Below are 25558 nucleotides of genomic sequence, written 5' to 3' on the forward strand. Positions count from 1 at the left end.
CATTGTTTTGCTTTGTTGGAAGGAGGCACAAACCTCATTGAGGATCTTGAAAGATTCTTTCATTGCAATTTTCACTTTGCCTTCTCCTTTGACATGAAGCTCTTCGACCAAAAGCTTGAAGTGCTAAAGAGAGAGACACATGCGCAACGAAAAAAAATCAAATCAGACATTGCGACTAAGCAAGGAATCATGGTATACACAGGTGAATATACTGTGGATCACCACACTAAAAGAGGGAGCGAGAGAACATGACAGAGTGAAAGAGTGTAGAGGAAGGATTATCCTCAGCTCCCTGGCACACTGACCAAAATCAGCAAAGTCACAACAACACAGGGAGGTAATCAGGATTAATCAACACAGCACACAGACACCCACACACACTCATGATGAATGGACACATGGCTGTGGGATTCACCGCTTTGTTGACAAGTGTTACACCTGGCATCATGGATATTTTCAAAGGAATTTCCCTTTCAAAATAAAAGAACGGTGAATTATTGTTTTGATTGTTGCTGCAATATTATCCTGAAATTTAAATAATAAATAATAAAAACAGTTAATTTGAAATAATTTTCTTTTAAAATGTCTACACTTTATGTGTGAAAAAAATGCAAAACAGGTTTCAACTTAAATTAAAATCAAAACTAACATAACAAGTAAACCTCATCAGCATTTTTGCTGTAATAACACACAGCATACAACTTTCTTAAATATCTGCAAAATGACATAGACATGTAATAATTTGTTTAAATTTAGACACCTAAATGTCATCTAATCTGCAGCCCTAAGTACTTTTGGGCTTTTTACAGAACTGACAGCAGAAGTCATATTCAAAAGTTGCTCTTTTGTTTGTTCAGTTTTGACCAGCTCATTTTGTCTGAAACAGGGCACAAACAACTTAATTGCTTGTTTGGTGAATGTAGGACCTCTTGTGTAATACCCAAAATGGAAGATGGTTGTCCTGTAGATGTGTTCCATCATGATTTCTGCACATAAGTGTGTCAGCCAACATCTGTAAGCCCATTCTGTAACAACCTGTCCCGCTAGGAAGCCCGACCAATCCGATTCCTTGCTGACACGGCATGTGACGTGCTTAAAATTGTCAGCGGCTAGTGACCTCACCTGATCTCTCATGATGTTGAGGGTAGTGAAAGTAGGGCATGCATCCAACACATAATGCACACACACAGACACACAATGAAAACTGAGCAGGCTGGTGTATGAAAAAAGAAAAACACAGGATGAAGAGGGGAAAATAAAAACAAAAGCTGCAGTGAAAGAACAGATGTTAACGTAGTTGTTTGTGTGAATTCAAAAAAGAGAACAAGATTTTAAGAGAGAAAAGATGCTCTGAGAAAAAAAATCATGTTTTTATTGGGGGTAAAAAAGTGTAAGTGGTTCAAGAATTCAGAAGTGAAGTTGAACATGTATCCACAGAGATGATTTTACTGTAATCTGATGGCAGACTTTTTCTTTTTGGAAGATCTCTGAGATAACAACATATGATTAACAGGTAAGCAGAGGCTCAATGAATGAGTAAGTCTGTTCATCTGCTTTCTCTCAGTGTGGGTGTTTGTATGAGTGTGTGTTTTACCTCACGGTTATCCAGATCAGCTTGCACGAGGGTGCCCTTGAAGCAAGGCTCCACGTAGCGAACATAGTCACTGTACTGAAGAGAGAAAACAAATATATGAGGAATAACAACAGACACAATGAATGAGGTGTTTAACTAGTGATAATTAAGAGCTATTGAGTTTTAACTAACAACAAATCAATCACTTAATCTATCCCTGAATAAGACCTTTATGTCCTTTGACAGTATTACACTTTTTCATCCTGTTGACATGTGTTTCTGCTCAAGACATTCAAGGCCTGATTACATTGTGATATTCTTGGAAAAAAACAGTAATTTAAAACCTCTTTTTTAATTATTCTAAAATAGAACCCTTGTTTTGTTGCGTGGTCACTCAATTGAAAAGAGTGCAGCTTTAAATTCTGTGTAAAAACGGCTTAAAGGCAGAGGATTTGCTGCGGGGCGTATGATTACACACAGAGTAATACCAGGATAAACCATGCTTATTACACCGATTTGTAGTTGTAGGGCTGGGCACAGCCAAAATCCTGAAAAACCTGTAAACAAAATGAATTCTGAAGCCTTGATGTCACTGAATATTAATGCCAAAGAGGGATCTGATTATTTGATGTGCACATGTGTGTCTTTGTCTATTTTTACCTGCACCTGTGTGTCTGTCTCTCTGTGTATTTGTGCGCTGGATTGTAAATCACAAAGTCATGCTCATCTGGACCTAAGCGCACAGTGTCCCCCTGGAGAATTAGACTGCTCACGTGTTTGTGTAATTTGATGTGCATACTTACAGCTATTATGTTAACAAAGTCATTTTCTCCCAGCGTGTCCAGGATTGTGTTGATTGTGTGTTTGGCAATGGTCAGTCTGAGCCCTTTCATGCTGCCGCTAACATCCACCACGATCACAATGTCTTTAGGAGAAGTGGCTGCCTGGATGTACCTAAAAGAAGAGAAGCAGCAGTAAACACAATATTAAGTTTATCATATCAATGCAGCCTGGGCAAAGTTATTTACAAGTACCTTAGCGCACAGACAGACCTCCAAAAGCTCAAGCCTTATCCTTTTAATTGTTTCTCAGTTCCCCTCGTTATCATCCCCTGACTTCCCAAGCTCATTAGAATCAGTAGGATTTCCCCTTCAGCAGCTGCGATCGGCAACTTTCCAGTTCTACACAGTCTTGCTCTTGGATTTGTGCATTTGAGGACACAGTGTCTGAGAGCCAGACAGACTTGAGAGGTAATCCAGCACTAATTCTAATAGGCAGACCTGTTACATGGTAGACAACCTGACATGCCTCGTTAATAAAAGCACAGGTGTGAATGATGAGATTAAAGCAGGATGCTTTGTCACAGGGTTCCTGGAAATACAATGCACTTCCTGGAACTACGGCGCATCCTTAGATCACTGGGTCACTTCAGTAAAACGGAGCTATTTATAGCGTTGAATGTTTGCACTTAAAACTTGAATAACAGAGCATGTTAAATCTACTGCTCAGGGTAGGGCCACTAATGAGCTATGGTTTCCTTAAAGAAATAATAATAAGAATACTTAATTGTACTTTATTTATATAGCACTTTTCAATACAGGTAGCAGAGTGCTCTGTAATGGGCAATAAAAGCAAGTAGAAATGCAAAGCAAAAATGAAGCAATACAATAAATCTAAAAGCATACAAACTTATAAAACATACCGATAAAATCAAAGTTAAGAATAAATAAAATCAAAGAATAAAAGCTCTTCTGATAAAATGTTTTTTTTTCTGAGAAATGAAATAAAACAAGGGACTGACTCTTAAAGTCTGCAGGTGCTCATAGAAAGATAAAATGCTTTGCCTTAAACTCAAAGTGGGAGTTTGGGATATTCAGGGGGTTCACTGAAGGCCCTATCACATTCTGTCAGTCACATTAGAGAGAAATTTCTCCACTCTGAGGGGAAGCTGGCTTAGATTTACAATGGCTGAGGACAGATTTTCGTTTTTTATTTACACCTGGTATAGCAATGTGGTCTAACTGATCCAATCACAGGGAACAGCTTTAATCGCAGCTGTTCACACATGGCCAGATTACGTGTCTAAAAATGCATATCCAGTGATCAAATGTAATCAGATCTAACTTTCCTGCTTCATATCCGAATTAACACTGAACCTAAGACTCCTTCATTAGCTACCAATTTCAAAGTTGTTTAAACAGAACTTTAAATTTCAACTAACCGACCACTTCAAAGGTGAGAAAGACTCAAAGGTTTTTATTGTCAATTTCACTGTATATACGAGACATACAGGAAAAACGAGATGTTGTTTCTCTCTTTCAGCTTTTAAATATCTAAAATTTAAATATAGAATACAATAAAATACAGTTTTATAAAAACAGCCTATGTACACAGTGCAGGTAGTGCAGTGACAGTTTAAGGTGCAGACAGTATTTGAGATAAGTAAATGATTAAGTAAACGGTTAATGTGCAAAAAGCAGAAAACAGTCAAAGTTAAGCAGTGACTAACAGTAGCAGAGCTAGCTCCACCAAAATGTGGTCCTCTGTGCAGGTTAATAACCATATGCCTGTGCTGGTACCACATTGCTAGACTAGACACATGTCAAAACATGTAACACGCAATAAGATGCCATGTGTTATGTATGTTTGTTTACATCGGTGTAGGGCATTATAGCACTATGGCAGTAGCTCCTGCAAGTGGTGGCTTGCTGTGTCACAGACCCACCATATGATCTGCATTTCAGGCCTAAAGGAACAAAATTATCCATGATTAGTAAAGCAGTCTCCTTATCAAGTCACTCACAGCATGTGGGGTCATAGTTGATGCATTAGCATGCAGCAATCTGACTCTGAACCTGTGACTCGAAAGCGTAGTAAACATCTATGCCAGCTGGATAGTCAGGCACCTTCTGTTGCACTAAGTGAGCCATTCATTGTCTTTAATTCTCAGGCAGTAACAATCAGCTAAACACACACTTATGTGCACAAGTTAGGGTGTGTGGCAATGTTGGCCTTCAATTGTGGAAAAATTGCCAACATAGTCGTCTAAGTGGGGATGTATTTACAATAAAATGCTGTGCAATGGGTGCCTCTATATGTTTACTGGCATGAGTGGTGAGCTGGATGGACTCAGGTCATTTTGGCTGGGTAGCCAATTTTTGTGAGCCCCTCAATCTCAAATTCAAACTAGACCTATGCTCAAACCCAACATGCTCTAGCTCTGCTTTTAATTCAGCTTAGTCAGTAGCCCTTAGTTACAATGGCTCTTCATACTCCTCTAGGGTCCCTTCTGAATTTGCAGGGTTCTGCAGTCAAACAGAGTAAATAGCAACATGTAGTTAGACTCAGTGTTGTAGTCTAGTCCAGGGGTTCCCAAACTTTACCGGGGACCCCCTTTGCAAACCCACAGACAATGCTTCAAAATATGTACAGAAACATCGACTTTTAGAATGTTTTCTCTTACTTTTATCACTTTTCAATAACTATTACTTTTGTTTAGCATAGGAAATTGTTAACAAACGTGTTGTAAAAAAAAAAAAAAGATTAGATTCTATTTTTTTCCCTTCCCCGCCAATTTTCTGAGGCCCCCCTAGCGGCCCCCCAGTTTGAAAACCACTGGTCTAGTCACCAAACCTTGAGTCAGAGTTAAGTCGCAAGTCCTCAGTGTTCAAGACTTCACAGTAATGTACAAGGAGGGCAGCTGTTTACTCCAAACTGTGGATTGTTTGAAACATGGACTCTCTGTGTGGGGCCTTTTGAATGTGTAGAAAACACATTTATTCTATAAACGTTAGATTCTAACAAACCCTGTAGGCGTTTGGAGATTTAAATTACCAATAAAGTGACAGCGGTGTGTCGTGCGAAAATGCGCACTGCACTCCTCTTAATGTCATTAATTCTGCTGCAGTAGGATCACTGCAAGTTTCCAGAAATAACACAATACCTGCAGCCAAACTGCTATTTATCAGACTTTTGACAAACCAAACACCATCGATCCAATGGTCGAATCTAACTTACTTTTAAGAGTTCATCCTGGACACATGTCCCATATTTTACTTGATGCTTCTTTTACCAATATCCAATATGTTGCACTGCTATTGCTTGCAATAACTGTACAATCTTTGAAAGCACAATATCCGATTCATAACGTCCCTGGCAGTTAGTGTTGCTCCACAAGACGGCATGTGAATGTGCAAGAGAGTGAACACTGAACTGAATAAATCAAATTAAAAAATATATATCGTAAAATAAATCTAACATTCTGAAAAGCAGGACACAACTCCGAGTGCTGGAATAGAGTGATACAACACTGGTTAGACTTCAAAATAAAGCAGTCAAATTAGCATGAACAGAAAATGTCTGACTAGCCTTTAAATTGAAGGTTTGCAACCACAATTATTTAGCTTATTATGACTTTTGGATGAGCAACTACAAAATGTTTTATCGTTTTGTTATTGTGGAAATTGTATGAATTCTTTAGGCAGCAAAATGACTTGGTTAGGTTGAGGGAAAAGAACATGTTTTTTTGGTAAACAAGAGCTATCTCATGTAACAGCTCAACTGAATTTCTTTCTTTACTTATTTTACAGGCATCATGTAACTTAAAGCTGGGGTTGGTAGTCTCGGAAAACCAGCATGAATTTGAATGTAGCTTTTCCTCAGGACTCCGTCTAACCCCTCCCCTCCTCCCTCGGAGCTCCTCCAAAACGACGCCCCCGCTCACATGCACGAGTGCTGCTGATTCTCGACCATATGATGGTGACTGATTCAAAACCGGTCCTGACCAAAACATTATCATAGTGAAAGTTAAAAACACAAACAAACATGGCTGCTGTTAGTACTTACAACTGTCATGCTAGCATTATCCAGTTGTCATGGTAACACGATATCAGGAAAAAAGTTATAACACATATAATACTGTAACAGCTCTACTGTTTGTTAAACGTGTTCAGTGTAGATGTTCTTAATTCCTACAGTGTTGATGGTCAGTGAAGGCATCAGGAGAGGTGTAGAGTGTGCGAGTGGGAGAGAGGAGAGACAAGAGGAGAAGTTTTTCATTAATTCAAACATTGATTGTTGTTTTGTTGGTTGGCGTGATCACGGCCGACAGTGACCGGTTATTAAAGCTCAACGTGTTCACGAATCGGCTCGTCATCCCTACAGCGTCCGGACGGACGCTACAATAAAAATATATTTTCTGTAGGACTTACTGAACGTCATTAATTATTCTGCTTGTTGGTGAGAGCTTTTTAGACTCTGATCCGGACTACAGTCCTGAGCAAAGCACCTCATCAGGTCAGAGGGGACAGGCCCGAGGACGAGCGAGAGGGGCAGTAAATAGAGCCAGGGGAAGTAGAGGCAGGAGACGGGGACTCGGAGTACACGCCGGGGAAATGTACGCGCAGGAGGAGGGCAGAACGGCTGGACGGGATTTGATTGGTTTAAAATTTGGGGAGCCAAAAAACGGTGATTGGTTAGTGTTTTCCCAGGTTTACTCCGGCTGTAGATAGCAGTTTTTTTTCACTCTTTTTTAGGAACACATCATGTAATGATTGCCATCAGGACATAAAGATCATTTTAACCAGTATGACAAAAAGTGTATCTAAATCTGATTACCAACCCCAGCTTTAACGCAGGAGAGTCAACCTCCCAAAGAAGTTAACAATAACTATCCGTTTAAAAAAAAACAAGAACACCACTTTTTATTTTTACGCTTCTTTCACCCTTTCATCAGTTATAAAATGTCTGCTACTTTTTTCTAGGCTGCATAAACATTACACAGAAGTGACAGCATGGACAAAGGAGACATCAGACAGAGTGATGAAGCAGCAGAGGAACTTATAGCGAGTTGAAAATGTGACCTGTAACCTGGTTACTGAGATACACTGGACAGAAAGAAGTGTATATGAAAGATATGATTACTGTGGAGCTGTGGGGGGAGGTTACGCTACCGTAGTCTAAAACTGCAGCTAATCACACTTACACTGAAAGCCATGTTGTGAAACTCTGGCGCCAATATGTGGAACGAGATACTGAACCTTAACAGCAAGCCTAACCAGATCTAAAGGCATCTTGGGTCATGGTGCAAATCAATAGTAAAAGGCACACAGCTTGTGGATTTAAGGTGGCTCCAGCTGAAACCCTTAACGCTGCACAAACACACAAACCATTCACATTCTTGGTGCAGGAGAACGTCACCAAGATATGACACCAAACATGTAACAAAAGCATCACATTATGACACCTTGGGCTCAAGCTTCTGTATTTCATGAGTTAGGAGTGAAAAAAGTTGCTCTTGGAGGCAAAAAAGTAAAGTCAGACTACACCTGTCTGCTGAAGTCACTGATTTGGAAGGCTGAAAAGCTAGACAGAAAAGACATCTAAAACTGACCGCCTCTGCAGCTGAATCAACCTGCTTAATCGTCCAAACAGTCACTGATTGGGGCCGGCTTGTGCTGACACACTGAAAAAACAGCACCCAAGGACATTCATCAAGTGTCTAAGTGCCCCCGATGACTGCTTGCTTGGAGTGTAAGCGCTCATAACTGAGAGCTGAGTTGTCATGGTTTCTTGCACCGTTCAACAGTGATGTAAGAACAGAAAGTCCTTCAACTTTGAAAAACTATCAGAGAGTTACAAAAGCTTCCAGAGGTCTTAATAAGAAAGTAAAGGTGATGTTTAGTGGGATAAAAGCCTCACCAGTTTCTGTTTCTGCAATCAAAGGTGACAACGCCATTCTCATCTGGAATCCACTGGATCCCTGGAGAGGAAACAGAGATTTAGCAAAGCTGGCACATTTGGCTGTCTGGTTAGATGGATAAACGAACAAATGGATTCATGGATGGATGGTGACAGCTTGTCAAACGAGGACATGATGGATGGGGAAGCAGATGAGGAAAACAAGCTGTGTCACAAATCCTCTGCTAATTACTCCTCTCTCTCACACCCACACGGGAGAGAAACCACCAGCTGACATATTGTAGCGTAGACTGAGTCATCACGTTTGACAGATAGCATCCTGCATCATCAGTTGCTGTGCAAGTATCCTGTTTTTGCTTGTGTGGCCTCAGTGTTTATCTACAGCTCTGTGCATGTTGTCCCAACACTGAGAGACTTGTGAACGCACCAGGGTACAGTCTGAAGAAGCCGGTTGCGCTGCCAAAGTACTGCCAGGTGAGAGTTGGATCTTTCTGGAAGTTATCGACGAACACGTCATTCAGAGCCTCAGTCATGTAGGCTCCATTCAGGATATCTGGATCTACAGGAGGAGGGGGAAGAAAAGGAATGAAATCAATATATAACAAGCGCTGAGGTGTATTTTACAGCATGTTAAAGGAAGTTTTACCTCTGTTGTAGACATTCGTTGGGACTTGTATGTTACTCTGCTCTGTGCTGACCCGCAATTTATTGAAGTGTTCGTTTTCTTCTAAAGCGAATTCTCCTCCCAGCGCCACCGGATTCCCGTCCTCATCCACCGTGTTGATTAGCAAGGAGTTATAGTAGTCAAACTATACAGAAGACAGAAGGATAATAAGCTTATACTGATCATCGTTTGATGATGAGATATGAAGAAAATGTTTGCACAAGGAAATTCTATGATATTCAGTTTATCTGTCTGTGTGGTGGACCTGTTGAGGTCTTTGCAATATTTATATACGTTTAACTTTCTGTTAAAATAAGACATGTATGCTTTTGCTTATTAGGTCTAAGTGGGGAAAATATTTAACCTAAACATGCAATATTGCATGTATTTAGACTGTAATAGAGATGTGACTTGTTTTATGCCTACTATATTGCAATACAGTAAAAGCTGCAGTTTTCATACATCGGTGCATTTCGCTGCTTACCTCTAATGTTTCATTGTACTCATGGTAAAGGTCAGCATCCTCTGCTGACTCTGCTAACCTCTGTAAGATAAATAAAGCAGGGTGAAATCAGGCGACAACCTTCAGCATTGCAAAGTGAAGCCAATATAGAACACAAGAAACTGCAGTTCCTCAAATGTCCACTTGAGCCAAGGAATCCTCATTGGAGCTTATCATAAAATGCCCATATGTTAGCAGAATTAAAAATATTTACAGCCTTGTGCACAGTTGTGAACAGTTCTGGTCTCTTCCTCATTTCTTTACTCTTACGTACAAGGGGGAATTTTCATAAACTCCCCATTTAGATTAGATTAAGAGTTACGTATAAGTAGGCACTATTAGGGGCGTGGCTGGTTTGACTGACAGGTGGGTGTGTTGTAGGTGTTTGTCAGCCAGCTGGGTTATCACCTCCACCTTTTTGCAAGTTTTTAGATTAACTTGAAGTAAGCATTTCCATAACAGTAACCACCATCTCAGGGCTTCATAATGCCTCTTCAAAAACCAATAGGTGATGTCACTGAAACCAAAACCATGTTTTATACGTTCTGTGGTTAAGATGCACTTGAATGATATGGTTAGATCTGCAACAATTTTAGATCTGATCTAGGTATCAGCTAGGTGTAACAGTTGATGAAGTTATGTCAAATTTGTAACCATTAAATTTGCTTTAAAGTTGACATTGTGTTACCTTCACAGATTTCATCTTCCTCCCAAGCATCTCCTCCATCTCCTCAGCAAACTTTTTTACCAGCTCCTCTCCATCCACCTCTTCGATTTTTATAACACCCTCCACTTCCTTGTATTTCTGCAAAACAGACAGCTGGTTCAGTAGTAACAAATATTGATCACGTGAGGCCATTGATTGAATTAAAAAGACAGACTAGTAAAGATTATCTATATTTAGCCATTTTGATTGACACCTGCTGTCTCTGTGTTAATCAAGTTAAAAGTGTAATATAATGTCCAGATGACAAACACAATGAAAATAACAAAACAAAGACACACATATGGACAGGATATTCTGGTGTAATACAATTAAACACGCTCAGATACACACATACACATGCACGCACACATTTTCACTGTTTTCAGTCCAGATGGGGGTCAAGCCCTGACTTCATCCCCTCCTCTGACCCCCCTCTTTAATCTGCAATATAGGAGAGTGATGCCAGGGGAAAACACTCCGACTGCACACTGCACCTCGTGACCGACATCTGTACATGCTGCGATGATTGTGTTGCATTTAAAGAATGATACATACAAGCAAGTGTGTGCAATTAACTTGTAGTACAGATTAGTAGTAATGTTGGCATTGCAGCTACAAAGGCTGAAAATCAAAAGTGAAATATATTAACTTTTGTTTTACAAATACAATGCACTAGATAATACTACATGTTAAAATATTAACTGTCACAAGGGTACATTTATGAGATATTTCTTATTAATAATTTGTTGCTTTTTATTATTCAGAGTCATGATGCTGTTTTAAGATCACTTTCAAGAAAAGAAACTTAAACTCCTTCACATAACTTGTGTTTCTAATTCAAAATAAGGTTTATACATGCACAGTACTTCATTCATTTCTCTTGAGAACCTATAATTAAACCTGATGTCAGTTTCCTGCACATGTATTCCAGCATTATGCCAATAAACTGAATCAGAGATTGTAACTTAAGGGACCCTATGTTGTTGTAAAATGTTTCATTTATGGTTAATTTCCTGCACTGATGATATGTAGTCAGATCTATCCTGCTTTTACTTTGACATGTGATGCTTTTAAATCTCCATTACAAGGGAAGGGGAGCCTTTAATGCACAGATAAGACAGACAAACACAGATATATAATGAGAAAAGGAGCTTTTTTAAAGCCTGCTGTAAATGACCATTAAGAACAACTCCAACCTTTTATCATTTTCTTCAAGCACTCAATATCCTCTCCAGCATACTCTGGCAAGAAGCAGAGTCACTAAATGTTCCACAGATAATGAGAAAGCCATCGATTACACGGAGGTGTGTGATTAATGGCGTCTTGTTGCTGTGATTAAACTACTGTACTCTGTACTTTTTACACATCAGTGACTAAATAAAAGATTAGGTGTGCAACTAGGTGCAATAATGCTGCATTAGGTCTATCCCTGATACTGTTATTAAAGCAACCAGTACAACCCTACTACTACTGTGACAGCAATAGCAACTCTTGTTTTAATGAAATCACTTTTCCTGCTTCTGTTTCAGGGGCTGCTTATAAAGTTAGTCAGTTTTTTACATGCCGTGTGGAGATTAATCTGGAAAATTGTTTCTTGCAGCTAAACATTGAGGCTATTTGAGGTTAATCCAGTCTAAAAAAAATAACAAGCATAAACAACAAACCAAATGTGCTCTGTTTTTCCTTTTTTCCGAAAGTAATCTGTGTGAGTTCACTTTTTGTGCAGCCAGATTTATGGTGAAAATCAGAAATTTTGAGCTGGAACAGAATAAAGATAAAGATAAATAAATGTTGGAGAGGGAGACGGACAGAAGGTGTGTGTATTTGTTAGCACACAGCTTGTGTGTGTGTGTGTATGAGTGTGTTTTCATGGCAGATGGTGAAAGGGCCTTCTAGGTATTACAGAGGGTGGCATGCAGAGAAAGACTGCATATCCTAATTACAAAAAGACACAGCAACTCACACACTCAGTCACACATGCACAGAAGTATAACATGTTCTGAAGTCTCACAAACATGAACTCAATTCAGTCAGATCAACTCTGCACAATTGTAGTTTTAAAAAGTGTTTAACAATTAAAAACAACCTGAGATGTGAGAGTGCATATGTATGTGTGTCAGTTTGTGTCTTTACGTGCTTTTGAAATAAGTGTGTCAACACCCTGGTCTCTAGGCCATGTGCAGATGTTGTTCAGCAACTGTATGCCTGTCTGTTATATTTTTCTGTTGGTGGGTGGAACAAAGGGGAGAGGGAAGAGATGCAGACCTGTGTAGTGTAGTGTAGTGTTAATGCCATGTGTCCTATATCTCCATTACTGTTCAGAACATGCATATGCTCTCTGTTAAATTTATCTATCCTGTCTTCTTCTTTTCTGTTTTGACAGATGAGACTAAATATGGTGCAATTTGATTAAAAGCCCTAAAATAGAGATGCATTTTAGTGTTTTGTAAATAGATGTCTGTGTCTGCTGCTGTCTTTGGCTTGTGCATGTGTATATTCTTGGGTCTGTCCGAGAGCATGTGTGTTTATTTCTGTTTGTGTTTTTTAAAATCTTTGCCAGTGCATGTGGGTGATCTCTTACCTTCTGTAGCAGCTTAGCACCAGAGTATCTGGCGGACAGGGCCGACAACTCTTTGCCAAATGACGCAGCCCATTGCTGCACCCTGGGCAGGGAGAAAACATGATTACTGATGTGTAATCAAAATCTATCACATAATTCAGTATCAAAAGGCAAGGCAAGTTTATGGACTGAGCATTTTTTTTTTTAAATAAGGCCAATACAATGTCCTTCAGATAATTAGGACAAAATATTTAGAGAAGAAGTTATTCAAAATATGAATTGTTGGTAGATCTGTTACAAGCCATTAATGATGCTTGTGGAATACATCTACCACGTATCACTCAGATTAGATATTCAATATCATTTGGTCCATTTCTGATACTGATATGGATCTTGATACATGCAAGGACACATATACTTATATCAGTGCTGATGCTAATACCAATACTGATACTGATGCAAATGCTTATACCAACAAACGACATCAATACCGATGCCAAAGCTGATGCCGATACCAGTATGACACCAAAAACAATAACAATACTAATAACCGTATCAATACCAATACTGACATCGACACCAATGCCAATGCTGATACCAGTATTGAAGCGGCTAAGATTGAAAGGTGGCGCAGAGGCTAAGTGGGCTTGTGTTTGTGATGTGTCTCGCCATAAATGAAAATCAAAGTCCAAGGAAACTTTTTTATTTGTCAACAAAACACTCAAAATAATGAAACACTAAAAAAGATCTAAATAAACGATAACAATGACGATGGCGGTGACGGTGGCGGTCAACAAAAAATATTCAACTCCACTCACCCTCCTTGTATACTTTCCACCACCCACCTGAACAGGTAGATAAAGGTAAACCACACCCATGAACCCAAAACTGGAAATGAAGTAACCCATAAAAGGAAATAATTATGATCAACAAATAAGCAAGCGGCAAACTCCGGTCTCAAACGATGAAGCCAATGCTGAAGTGACATAAACTGCAATACATCGAAAATCCGCTTGAGGCTGGCTGCAGAAACACCGGAAACCACATAGATATGAATGGGAAAAAGACGATCTTTGCAGCATTAATAAACATGTTTACAGCCTGGTTCAAAAAACGGCTTGGCCCTACAACGCTAATCTCTCTAATGGCACACACTGTACGGAGGGTGAATTTTTTTCTAACATGATTGTTAAGAAGATATTAAGATTATGAGTTTTGCCCAAATAAGGACATGACTGACGTGACTCCCGGTCGGGAACACACAGCCATTGGCTAAGAGACTCACACTACGTCACACTCTGCCTAGTTGAGTTCCGCATTACCAATATGGCTGCTGCCGTCGATTTGCTTCAAAACAGCTCTAAGGAACAGATGGGTGACGTCACGGATACTACGTCCATATTTTATACAGTCTATGCAAATAAGACATGAAAATTAACATTATGGCCCCTACAATACCGGACCCTAATTATTCTGCCACAAAATAATAATTACATCATAAGAGATGACATCATGCAAAATAAGATCTCAAATCAAACATAATTACAATCTTCGTTCTTCATTTTCTTTTTTTTTTTAAAGTTCAAAAGTTCGTTAATCAAAAGTCCTTTCTTCCAGTTTTGGGTTCATGGGTGTGGTTTACCTTTATCTACCTGTTCAGTTGGGTGGCAGGAGGCTTACAAAGACGGTGAGTGGGGTTGAATATTTTTTGTTGACCTCCACTGTCATCGTCATTATTAACGTTTATTTAGATATTTTTTAGTATTTCATTATTTTGAGTCTTTTGTTAATAAATAAAAAAAGTTTCCTTGGACTTTGATTTTGTTTTATAGCAAGACGCGTCACAAACACGAGCCCACTTAAGGCTGATTTATACTTCTGCGTCGCCCCTACGCAGCAGGGTCTGACACGGACATGAGCACCACATACTTGTGCGTCGGAGTGTCTGTGTCGCGCAGTAATTCTCCGCCGAAACGCCTGAGGGCAGTGTGCTCTCTCTGATAGCCGGTCTCCTACTTCCGGCCCGCTACGATCTCTGTTTACTTTTCCACATCGATTCAGAGCGTGTTATGCTAATCTACAGCTGATACATGTTGCTGTTTATCGTACAGACATGATTACATGAAGAATAGAGAGGAGGAGATGAAATACACGGCCGATGTGTGGCCGATGTCCGGGATCCCGGAAGTGCTGTGAATGCGGGAAAGACAAAGCCGCCGAGCGGACCAATCACAGGGCTTGCGGTCTGCGTCGGCTCTACGCGGAGTTACATTTTGGAAGAGGTGCACGTCAGCTACATGCGTAGGCCTCTGCGTAGGTACGGGAGCTACGCAGACCTACGACGCAGAAGTATAAATCAGCCTTTAGCCTCTGCGGCACCTTTCAATGTTAGCCGCTTCAAGTATGTTACCAATACTGATACCTATACCAATACTGATGGTAATGCCAATACCCATACAGATAACAACACCAATGCCAATGCTGATGCCGATATCAGTAAGATACCAATACCTATACCAATGCGAATAACAATGTTAATACCCACTCCGAAAGCAATACTGATACCAATACTGATACCAACTTCAGTGCTGATAAAAATACTGTTACCTAGACTTGTGTTTTCACTATTACTGAAGCAGTTGGATCTGGGTCCACTCCAAGGTGTCATTCTGCACTCTCCCACTTAGTTTCATGAAAATCCGGCAAAAAGTTTTCCTGTTATCCCGCAGACTGGCACTAAAAACAAAACCTCTGTGGCAAAGGTGAAAAAGTCAAGCTGCACTAGAGGTGACCATGAAAGAACCCAGCCTATCATGTTAAGAGGTTACTCGGCATTCAACAATAAAAAGATTAAAACAGATTACTGTTCAGGTGGCAGTAAAAGCTGACAATCTGCCAGCTCTGCCAGGGTTACTCTGCGTTCAATAAAAATACATTAACACTACAAATACACCATGTGAATGCAGCAGAGGTAAGTCTGGAGAGGTTAGAGGGAAGACAGGATGCGACAGATGGCTCAACCAATGGGGAGTCAGCCAGCTCACTGCTGGTTCACAGGCAGGGATGTCACTGTTACCCTAAAGAAAGGTTTTGACAGACAAATAAGGAAGTGAATCAAATCGAAAGCTAAAGAATTAGTCCAAATGTTTGTTGCAAACTCCCTGTGGGTCAACTAAGACGCATGCTGTTGCCTCAGGCTAAATCACCACTGTACAGTGCCAAGGAAAGGTCAGATTAAGGCAGAGGCTCAGGAAGGCCAACCCTAGGTCAAATGTTGAACAAACACATCACAGTAAGTATCTCTCTTTGGTACTGTGAGAGGGTAAAAGGCAGAAGGTATCCACTGTGAAACCATACACTGTATAAAATAAGATGATACAGCTCCAAAAGTGTCATCCATTGGGATGTGAACACCTGTATTTAAGACTTGAATTTGGCATTTTGGCTGCAGTCATTGTGTTTCCTGGAACCAGAAGTGACCATATTTGATCAACAGAAACACTGTCTCGACCCTGTCAGTCCCATTTTACACATTCAGTCTTAATACTTTCTGGATAGTTTCAACTGAGTCTGGCCCTGATATTTCCAGGAACTTGTCCTTCACACATGGACTTCAAAGTAGGAGATTATCTATTTCTGACCTACTCTCAGAACTCTAAATACTGTGTTTGGTTAAGGTAAAAGGGGGAAGATGGGTAGTACATGCAGGAAGAGGAGAAGGAGAAGTCATCTCCTATAATGAGTGTGCTAATATCATCACAATATGAACAAGGATGTATTCATATTACAAACACAACAGTAGAAAATATATCACTGACAAAGGATGCAACCAGTAAAGAGTGTAAAGGAGAGAACTCCGCCCAACAAGGACAACATTTACATGCAACCCCTTTGTTAACAGTAAATGTCCCAGACTACTACCTGCTGTGTTCACATAATATATTCACGGGCTGGCAGGAAAAAGTCCATACGTAAAGTCACAGAGAACAGTTTCGGGAAATATTCAGGAATGCAGTACATGTGTAAAAGGGGCTTAAGTTGAGCCCAATCTGCTTTATCGCAAAATCTACCTGTAATTAGAGGATCTTTTAAATAAACAACAAATCTCCTTAATTGTAAGAAGACTACAAAATAACATTTAAGACAATTCACGGTTTGGATTATTTTTTCCTGATGTAATTCATCAAGTGAGAAGTTGAGAAAGACATGCAGGAAATGGTCGGCCAGCCCGGGAATTGAGCCGGCGACCCCTGCGATGAGGACTGTAGCCTCTGTAAGTGGGGCGCTTAGACCGCTAGGCCACCAGCGCCCCTTGGTCTCACTTTTTAAACCTTGAGGTTATGGGTCAGTTTTTTGTAGACAGTCTATGTGCGATCACTCGGACTGGCTAAAGCTCCTGTGAGGAACTTTCTCTTGGTGATGATACCTTCTATTGTTTTATTTTGTCTTGTAAGTGACAGAGATCTCATCCTTTCTTCTTTTAACAGTCAAATGTACAACACATAAATATTTGAAAGTAAAAGTAGAATAGGCTATTTCTTGAGCTTGCTGTCAGTCATCTATTCTCACAGTCACCTTCAAATAGTGTTAACAGGCTTTAAAATTAATAGAACATAAATTGTCAGTCTTGTTGCTGATGGTCACGTTTGCTTTTGTTGGTCATTAAAATATATCTCTGTCAATTTCAGTCTGTTTCCTAACCAGCTAAAAACGCCACACAGGGACTTTAAGAAAGCTTTAATTTGCCACATTTTCAGCTATGAATGAAATATCTTGTTTTCAGAGAATCACAACTTTAAGACAGATCTAGGTTTTTACAGAAAAAAAAAAGTTGTTGCTCGTTGGTATTGCTATGTTGTTGCCTGTTTTTCTCAAAGCAGCAGGGCATTGTTTCCCCAGACACTAAAGGTTTGAGCTTCCTGGCCTCATATGTCCGGACATGGCCCACTAACTTGCAGAGCCAGAGGGGCTCTGCTGCCAAATCTTCCCCAGGCGGAGTGAAGCATTTTAGGCTTGGTGACATGTGTTGACCGGCTGACCTCTATCCCTGGAGCTTTAATCTCCCTCAGTCACACCAGCATGCCAAGTGAAAGCACAAAATCACCCATGTACACAAAATATATCCTAAAACAGCATCAGCAAATGTTGCTTTTGTGGTTTTGTATTGACAATACTATTACAGCATGTATGACACACACTTTTAAAGGCTCAAACTGTATTGAGTCAATGAGAGCAAACCAACGAAATGCTGTGAATCACACACACACGCACACACACGCACGCACACGCACGCGCACGCACGCACGCACGCATACACGCACACACACACACACATTTAATAGGCTATTTTGGACTGACAGCACTGTATCGATTTTTTGGTGTTTTTTAGTCAGCATGCGCTTCGAAAACTGTTCAGAGAAAAGAGCTTCGTCTGGCTTCTGGAGAGCAAACAAACGCAGCGTTTAATTCCCAGAAGAAATGTCCAGCTGAGAGAAACTTATCTTACATAAACCATGGTGGGGGTGTTAAAATAAAACACCAGACATCGTGAGCTCTTTTAAGTCCCTTGAGTAAAAGACATTTTTTGGATTTGGACAATGTAATTAATTCCTGTTAAGCACAGTTTTTCCAACCGATCTGTCCTGTTCAGTTAAACATAACTACGGACAAATGTGTATTTCAATCAGTAATTTAAGCTATTATATGGAACCTATAAGACCTTAACCAGCTACTGGAGTGTACATAATCTTAATGATGGTAAAACTGTGTTAGAAATAACCTATCAGAATCAAGTATTTAATGCAGCTGTGTAATAACAGGGATTTCATTTATTACTTTACAACCCCTAATATTTACTCTGGAATATTAAAAACATACCAACACAGATCATAAATGTAGGGTGAACGAGTGCAAGATGTGTCACTTAACATAAGATATTAGAAAAGGACAGACAATATGTGGGCCTAATGTGAGAATTTAAAAAAAAAAATGGATATGTATGTATGTGGAAGAAATAAAAAAGCATATCAGCTGTTTTTGGGATTAAATTAACAAAGGGGCATACAAGATTGATTCAAAGTTAATCATTCAGAGAGAATGGAGACCCAATAGACAGAGAAGATATGAGCTTGTCAGGACAACATAAGGAGAACATTGTGTTTTGGTGCTGAAAAAGCACGCAATTCTGATTCAGTGATAAGTTAACACATCTTATAAAACTCAGCACCAAGAGTCCTTAGCCAGATTTAAAATAAACTGTTACTTGAATCATGTAATTTGGCAACAGGGAGTGCCTCGACAGGAATGCTGTCACCAGCTCTCTTTGCTATTTTAACTGAGTAACAGCTCAGCAGTCAGCCATAATGAAGAGCTTGCAATTAAAAACCCTCTGTCGAGAACCTAGTAGGAAAGTGGCGCCGCCAACTAAGTGCCGAAGGAAACATATCAAAATCTTCCAGAACTTACAGCTCATCTGATACAATCAGAATAGATCACAAACATAAACAACCCACGTCCCCAAATGGCAAAGTCAGTATGAAGCTGCACTAGAGTCAGATTAAGGAATCATGGTGGCTGAACCACATTTAAAAGCAATCTGTCAGATACTTGTTCAAACATTTCTCTTAAAAACATCAGGAAGAATCAGCAAAGTCAATAAATATCACTATCTGGGAATCCTGAATGCCTGCATCATATATTTACAGCAATCCAATTAACAGTTGTTTGGATATGTCAGTCAGGACCAAACTGGTGGATAAAGCAACATGCAAGTGTGTGATAGTACATCCTAAAAGTACAGTTACCATGGTAAATGTCCATTTGTCTAATAAAAAAAAAAAAGTCTGAGATCAGGATAATATAAGTAACAAAAATAAGGTGTAACCATCAATGTATCTTTTTTAGTTTTAAGGTTTTTATGAACATCTATATGTTCATTACTGTATTTGTGTAGTAAGACAATCAGCCAAAAGCATACGTCATCTTAAGTTTATTTGGCTGTGACCATGTGGAAGCTGTAGGATAGTTTGGCAGTGAGCTCTAAACCACAGGTGCCCATATGGCCAATATGTATCTGTGTTGAGTAATCAGCCAAAATAGAAAGAACACTATTGACTCACCCATCCGACACGTGGCCTGAGAGATAATGTAGACATGCCAGGATATCCATTGGGAAATCACCTGGTATAACTGTTGAGGTAATGTCTTCATAAAGAACTCAGTTTGTGGTCATCTAACTTGTATTTACGGCTGAATGGTATAACATTGTGTCTCATGGCAGAAAAGTGTATGGTCTCATTTGGTTGTAAAATATGCATGGTGCATACAAAGTGTGGTACTGTATTGTAGTGTGTGTTGTGTTATCGTATTGTATCCTATCACACTGCATCGTACCTTAAAGTAGCACATTGTATGATATGGTATAGTATGGTATTTTATTGTATCACGTAGTATTGTATCGTATCGTACAGCATTGTATAGCATCATATCATATGGCATCGTATCATATAGAACCACATAGTATCATATTGTCTTGTATCGTATCATAACATTGAGCAGTATAGTTTTGCATGGTAGAAAGGGGTAAACCAATTTATCAGATATAATATTGCATTGCATCTTATGGTATTGTATTATATTGTATCAAATCGTATTGTGTTTATTTAGTGCATCTTACGTTATATCAGGTCAATGCACGCAAATTTCATTTCATTTTATTGTTCTAACTATGGTTAACTATATGTAGTGGCTTTTTGACTTGGTCAACATACAAAATTTAAATCTCAAATCAAAACCCGACCACAGGGCACGGGGAGAGTGGATCTTACATGGTGTCCAAAAAAGTGTCAATGTCCAGCCAAGTATTCAGTCTTTTGGTGGTTTATTGTATAACAAAAGCTTCGCTCAAACAAATGGTAGCGTCTCTTTCAAATTTCCCGTTAAAAAACCATTCACCATCCCCGGTGTCCACCCCTCCTATCTTACCTACCCATATACAGTTGTGCTCATAAGTTTACATACCCTGGCAGAATTTAGGATTTCTTGGCCATTTTTCAGAGAATATGAATGATATGAGAAAAACTTTTCTTTAACTCATGGTTAGTGGTTGGGTAAAGCAATTTATTATCAAACACCTGTGTTGTTATTTGCATAGCAATGGCTTTCTTCTGGCGACTCGACCATGCAGCCCATTTTTCTTCAAGTGCCTCCTTATTGTGCATCTTCAAACAGCCACACCACTTTTTTCAGAGAGTCCTGTATTTCAGCTGAAGTTATTTGTGGGTTCTTCTTTGCATCCCGAACAATTTTCCTGACAGTGCTGGCTGAAATTTTTGTTGGTCTACCAGACTGTGGTTTGGTTTCAACAGAATCCCTCATTTTCCACTTCTTAATTAGAGTCTGAACACTGCTGATTGGCATTCTCAAGTCCTTGGATATCTCTTTATATCCCTTTCCTGTTTTATACATTTCAATTACCTTTTCATGCAGATCCTTTGACAATTCTTTTGCTTTCCCCATGACTCAGAATCCAGAAACATCAGTGCAGCACTGGATGAAAAATGCAAGGGTCTGTCAGGAGCCCAGCAATTCACTGACCCTTTATACACACACACTGATCACAAGCAGACAGATCACAAGTGAGGATGGTTATCTTTAATAGCCATTCAAACCTGTTTGTGTCAACTTGTGTGCATGTTATCAGGCCAAAATCACCAGGGTATGTAAACTTCTGATCAGGGTCATTTGGGTAGTTTCTGTTGTCAGTATGATTTAAAAAGAGTAAACACAGTTGTTTGACAATAAATGGCTTCACCCAACCACTGACCATTAGAGAAAGAAAAGTTTGTCTCTTATCATTCATATTCTCTGAAAAATGCCCCAAAAATCTCAAGTTCTGCCAGGGTATGTAAACTTATGAGCACAACTGTATATAGACGTCACCCGGGGCAAAACTATCAACCTATAAGTGAGTAACGAAATATACCAATACCCCTATGGCATCAAAGTTAATTACCTTAAATCAAATAACAATAAATAAATCAATTGATTAAAGTAAAGATAATCAAACATATGAAACATTGTAGATAGCCCCAACACTATATTTAACTATAGTTAAGAAAGTGTACGCTATGCCCTGGTGTAGGTGCAAATAAGTGGAAACGGTTTTCTTGGATGGAAAATTTAAGAGCTATCCCTGAAAGGCTTGAATTTTTCAAGTTAGGATCCTTGGAATACATTTTGTGATGATTGAACATTCAAGTCAAAGAATAGTTGCGAAGATATATGGGCTAAAAATTATGGGTTAAACCATATGCCAGAATTTTTCTTCTTCTACTCCGATATCAGATCTTAATCACTGTGACAGTGTCCCTTACAATCATTGACTCCCTTTGTATAAAAAGTCATTCTCATAGTTCTCTAGTGCAACTGTACTCACACTTCTGGTGAGATCTTCATCTGGCCGTCAACCATGAGGCACATGGAGCTGAAGAGGATAATCCACATCAGCATCATCAGCCTCCCCCTGCTCGGCCCACTTCTGTCTGATTTACTGGCATTCCCGGCGTTTCCCTGGCTCCAGCAGTTCATCCCTGCAGCTGCTGCAATCTGCATCAGCCCAGCAATTGTTGCATGCTGGCCCGAGAGTGAGAGAGAGAAAAGATGAAATTAGGACAGGGCAAAGTGAGATTACAAGTGCTCATGTTACAGTGCCAACACAGAAAGAGGGATGTGTGAAAGGTGCTATGACGTAGATGGCATTGAGAGGAAACCCCTGATAATGGCTTCATCATTATCTGTGTTTCATGTCTGAAACAACCTGAAAGGGTGCCACTAGGCTTGCATAAACTGAGAGAATTTTACGCACCGAATTTAGAAACTGTTGGAAAACACTGTTCCTGCATAGAGGTTACAAGAGTAACAGCTGTCTTGTAAACACAGACGTCATACTTAACAAACTTCCTACACATCACTAACAAGGTTAAAGAGAAGTTAAGGATGCCAAAGTCATTACCAATTAAGAGCACATGTCAGGTTTGGTTAGAGACGTCTGTCAAGGTCAGGTGGATTTTCTCTTCTTCCTTTTTCTACATTGAGGTTTTGGAACCAGAATCAGAGGTCAAGGGTCAGTGGGCTGTACAGTTTGTAAAACCCTTTAGAGAAAATATGTTGTTTTTTATTCTGGGCTGTGTATATAAATGTGACTCTAACTGGCAGTTGCAGTACTCATGAAGCAGTTTAACACTAGTCTTCTTTAGGAGTTGTGCTTCTGGTCACCTGATGAATGCAAGTCCTATATTCACTCTTCTTTAAGCTCAATTTTTGGTCTCCACCACTTTCTGAGGCAAATACCTGGGTTTTCAGCCTTTAACACCGTGCAGTGGGGTTTCAGAGCTTCATCTATGAAAAAAGCTGCCTGCTACAGCCGGAGAAATACTCTAAGGGGAGTAAGTTTAACCAGAAAAGGAAAGTTAGAGCCTTTGAAACCAAAATATTATGCTAAAATAAGCTAAAACACTCCATAGAGCTGAGCAGAACTTTGGAGATAGAGAATAATTGTCAGTGGATTTTTTTTTGTGAACAAAAAGGGTATGTCACTCTTTTTTAAAGCTCCTGAGAAACTTTTGGTTCTTGTTAATTGCGGCATTCTCTGGGGACAAAGAGGTCTTTACTGATTTTGTACCTTGCAAGTGTAATTAGTTTTTCTTGACAAAATCTGTCATCCTTTTTTAACAGTCAAATATATCACTTGCAGGAAATTTACCACTTGGTCTGACAGCTATTTATTTTTAACAGTCTGTTCCACAACCAGCTAAAACCTACTCACAGGAGCTTTAAAGTGATCAATGTATTTCATTTCAATTTTTGTGCATTGTTCTGCAGGATATAAATATTGAGTTTGTAGTGGGGAAACTTAAAATCTGCACAAACTTGTTGAGCAAAATGAAAAACTTTTTGATAAAGTGTTGCCTTGACAAGATATTATCTCAAAGATGTAGAGCCCCATTCTGCAGTTTCCCAAAGATGATTAAGGTAAAGGTTAAATCTTGAGACTTTCTAAAGACATGGAGGGAGGCCAAACATAACCCTTCCAGGCTTACATGCACAAGGGTCATTTTTGACATGTCCAGACTCTGTCACAGTGTGAGACCAGCTCCAAAATGCTAAGCATTAGAAATCTCAGATGCAACACCCAAACTTACACAAGTATGTTATTTAAAAACATGTTCACAGATTTGGGACTCAATCTGGCTTTCGATGCTACAGAGGAAAATTCAAAACCAACTTTTTCTGGAGTTCGAAAGAACCCAATATACTCTCCAGAAACAAGGGATGCTAATTTAAAAGAAATACAAGCTGGAGCCAAAAAGTGGGTTGAAGGAAGATTAAAATGCTTATGCAATATGTACACAGAGTGATACTGAATATTACTCACTATGGCATGTTGTCAGAACTTTAAAACCATTCCTCTTGAGAGATGTGGAAAGAAAGTTCAAATATAACAAATAAAAAGTGATTGATTGATGATTTGATGTCAGCTCAGTTGGATATTCCGGCAGGCAGGAGAATCTAGAAAGCTCTTGTCTCTGGTGTCAAAGGTCACTTTTGTAGACCAGCAGTCACAATGGAGTCCAGCCATATTCCCACACCTCTTAATCCTATTATTATTCCTCCCATCACCCCCTTCTCTCCTCCATCCTCTCTCTCTTAGTTCCACATGATGCCAGGGTAGAAAATGGGAGCAATGAAAGACTTAGTCCTGGAAAACTTCTTTTTTTTTTCTTCACACAAGTGTAATCCTTGATATCAGACAAAAAAGTAATCCAAAGCAAGACAAGAGCAGGTGTTTCCTAGAGACTTCTCATCCGTTCTTTCTCCCAGAATGACTCCTCTCTGCTGACCTCACATCCTGGTGGATCCAAACCAAAATCACGACTACACTACCGGCTGGAGAATAAGAGGGATGGAGTGATGGATGAAGAGCTAGCGGGACATCCTCTCTCTCTCTTTCTCTCTCTCTCTTTGGCCAGCGTATCTCTTCCTGCTCGCCAGCACCAGTTTACACCATAATCCAGGATTAAACCCCTCCTCCCTCCATCCTTCCATCCCTGTTCACTCTCTCTCACTACTACACACACATTACCACAAACACCACATCACGCTTGCCCTTACATTTCTCCAACGCTCTTTGACCTACTAGCTTTCTAGTCCTACTTCTTTTTACCAGTCTTTTAGTCTCCTTTCTTATTTTCCATTATCAGGCTTTCCTTTATCTGATTTATCGTGTTTATCGCTCTACTTCTTGTAATTCCAGGCTTTTACCAAAGCGCTATCTGGGTTATGTCAACTTATAAAGAAATGAAAAAAATGGCAGCAGTACCATCAAATTACTAGAGCTATCCGTACAGCAAGGGAAAAGAAAAATAAGGGAAGGAAGAAGAGGAAAGGGAAAGAAAAGAGAGATTAAACTGGAGGAAACAGGGATTGGAGGACATGAAGAGGATGAAGAGGAAGAGGAGGGAAGAGGTCCTTTTTGGGTTGAGTGAAGTTGTACCAGAAAGAGTACATGAATTTTGGAAGAGGGCAAACTTGACTGACATACAATTATAACGTTAACACACTGAGACACCTAGTGGCCTCACAGGCATGTACATGTGCACATACACACCAACAACCCCCCACACACACACACACTGGGAGGATATGGTTTGTAAGTTTGCTCACATTTTTTACTCTTTCTTCCAAACTGATCTGTATCTGATGCCAAGACAAGACAACCATCTCCCTTTCTTCCCATAATCCTTTTCAATCAGATTAAGAATAATTAATCTTTAAATACTCTGTGTGTGTGCTTG

General features: G+C 39.6%; 1 protein-coding gene across 1 annotated transcript in view; it reads right to left on the bottom strand.

Annotated features, from left to right (window-relative positions):
• LOC117805438 (voltage-dependent calcium channel subunit alpha-2/delta-4-like) overlaps positions 1 to 24182 on the bottom strand; it is a 116333-nt gene extending 92151 nt beyond the window's left edge. Inside the window, exons 1-11 of the mRNA XM_034674169.1 lie at positions 24139 to 24182; positions 22141 to 22337; positions 12726 to 12807; positions 10127 to 10243; positions 9421 to 9480; positions 8919 to 9081; positions 8700 to 8831; positions 8273 to 8333; positions 2377 to 2527; positions 1595 to 1669; positions 34 to 123 (exon numbers count right to left, since the gene is read on the bottom strand). Coding sequence (XP_034530060.1) covers positions 34 to 123; positions 1595 to 1669; positions 2377 to 2527; positions 8273 to 8333; positions 8700 to 8831; positions 8919 to 9081; positions 9421 to 9480; positions 10127 to 10243; positions 12726 to 12807; positions 22141 to 22316 — 1107 coding nt within the window. The 5' untranslated portion in view covers positions 22317 to 22337; positions 24139 to 24182. The remainder of the gene's footprint in view (positions 1 to 33; positions 124 to 1594; positions 1670 to 2376; positions 2528 to 8272; positions 8334 to 8699; positions 8832 to 8918; positions 9082 to 9420; positions 9481 to 10126; positions 10244 to 12725; positions 12808 to 22140; positions 22338 to 24138) is intronic.
• Between the last annotated feature and the right edge of the window lie 1376 nt (positions 24183 to 25558).

Source organism: Notolabrus celidotus, chromosome 21, assembly GCF_009762535.1.
Source record: "Notolabrus celidotus isolate fNotCel1 chromosome 21, fNotCel1.pri, whole genome shotgun sequence".
NCBI classification, from domain to species: domain Eukaryota; kingdom Metazoa; phylum Chordata; class Actinopteri; order Labriformes; family Labridae; genus Notolabrus; species Notolabrus celidotus.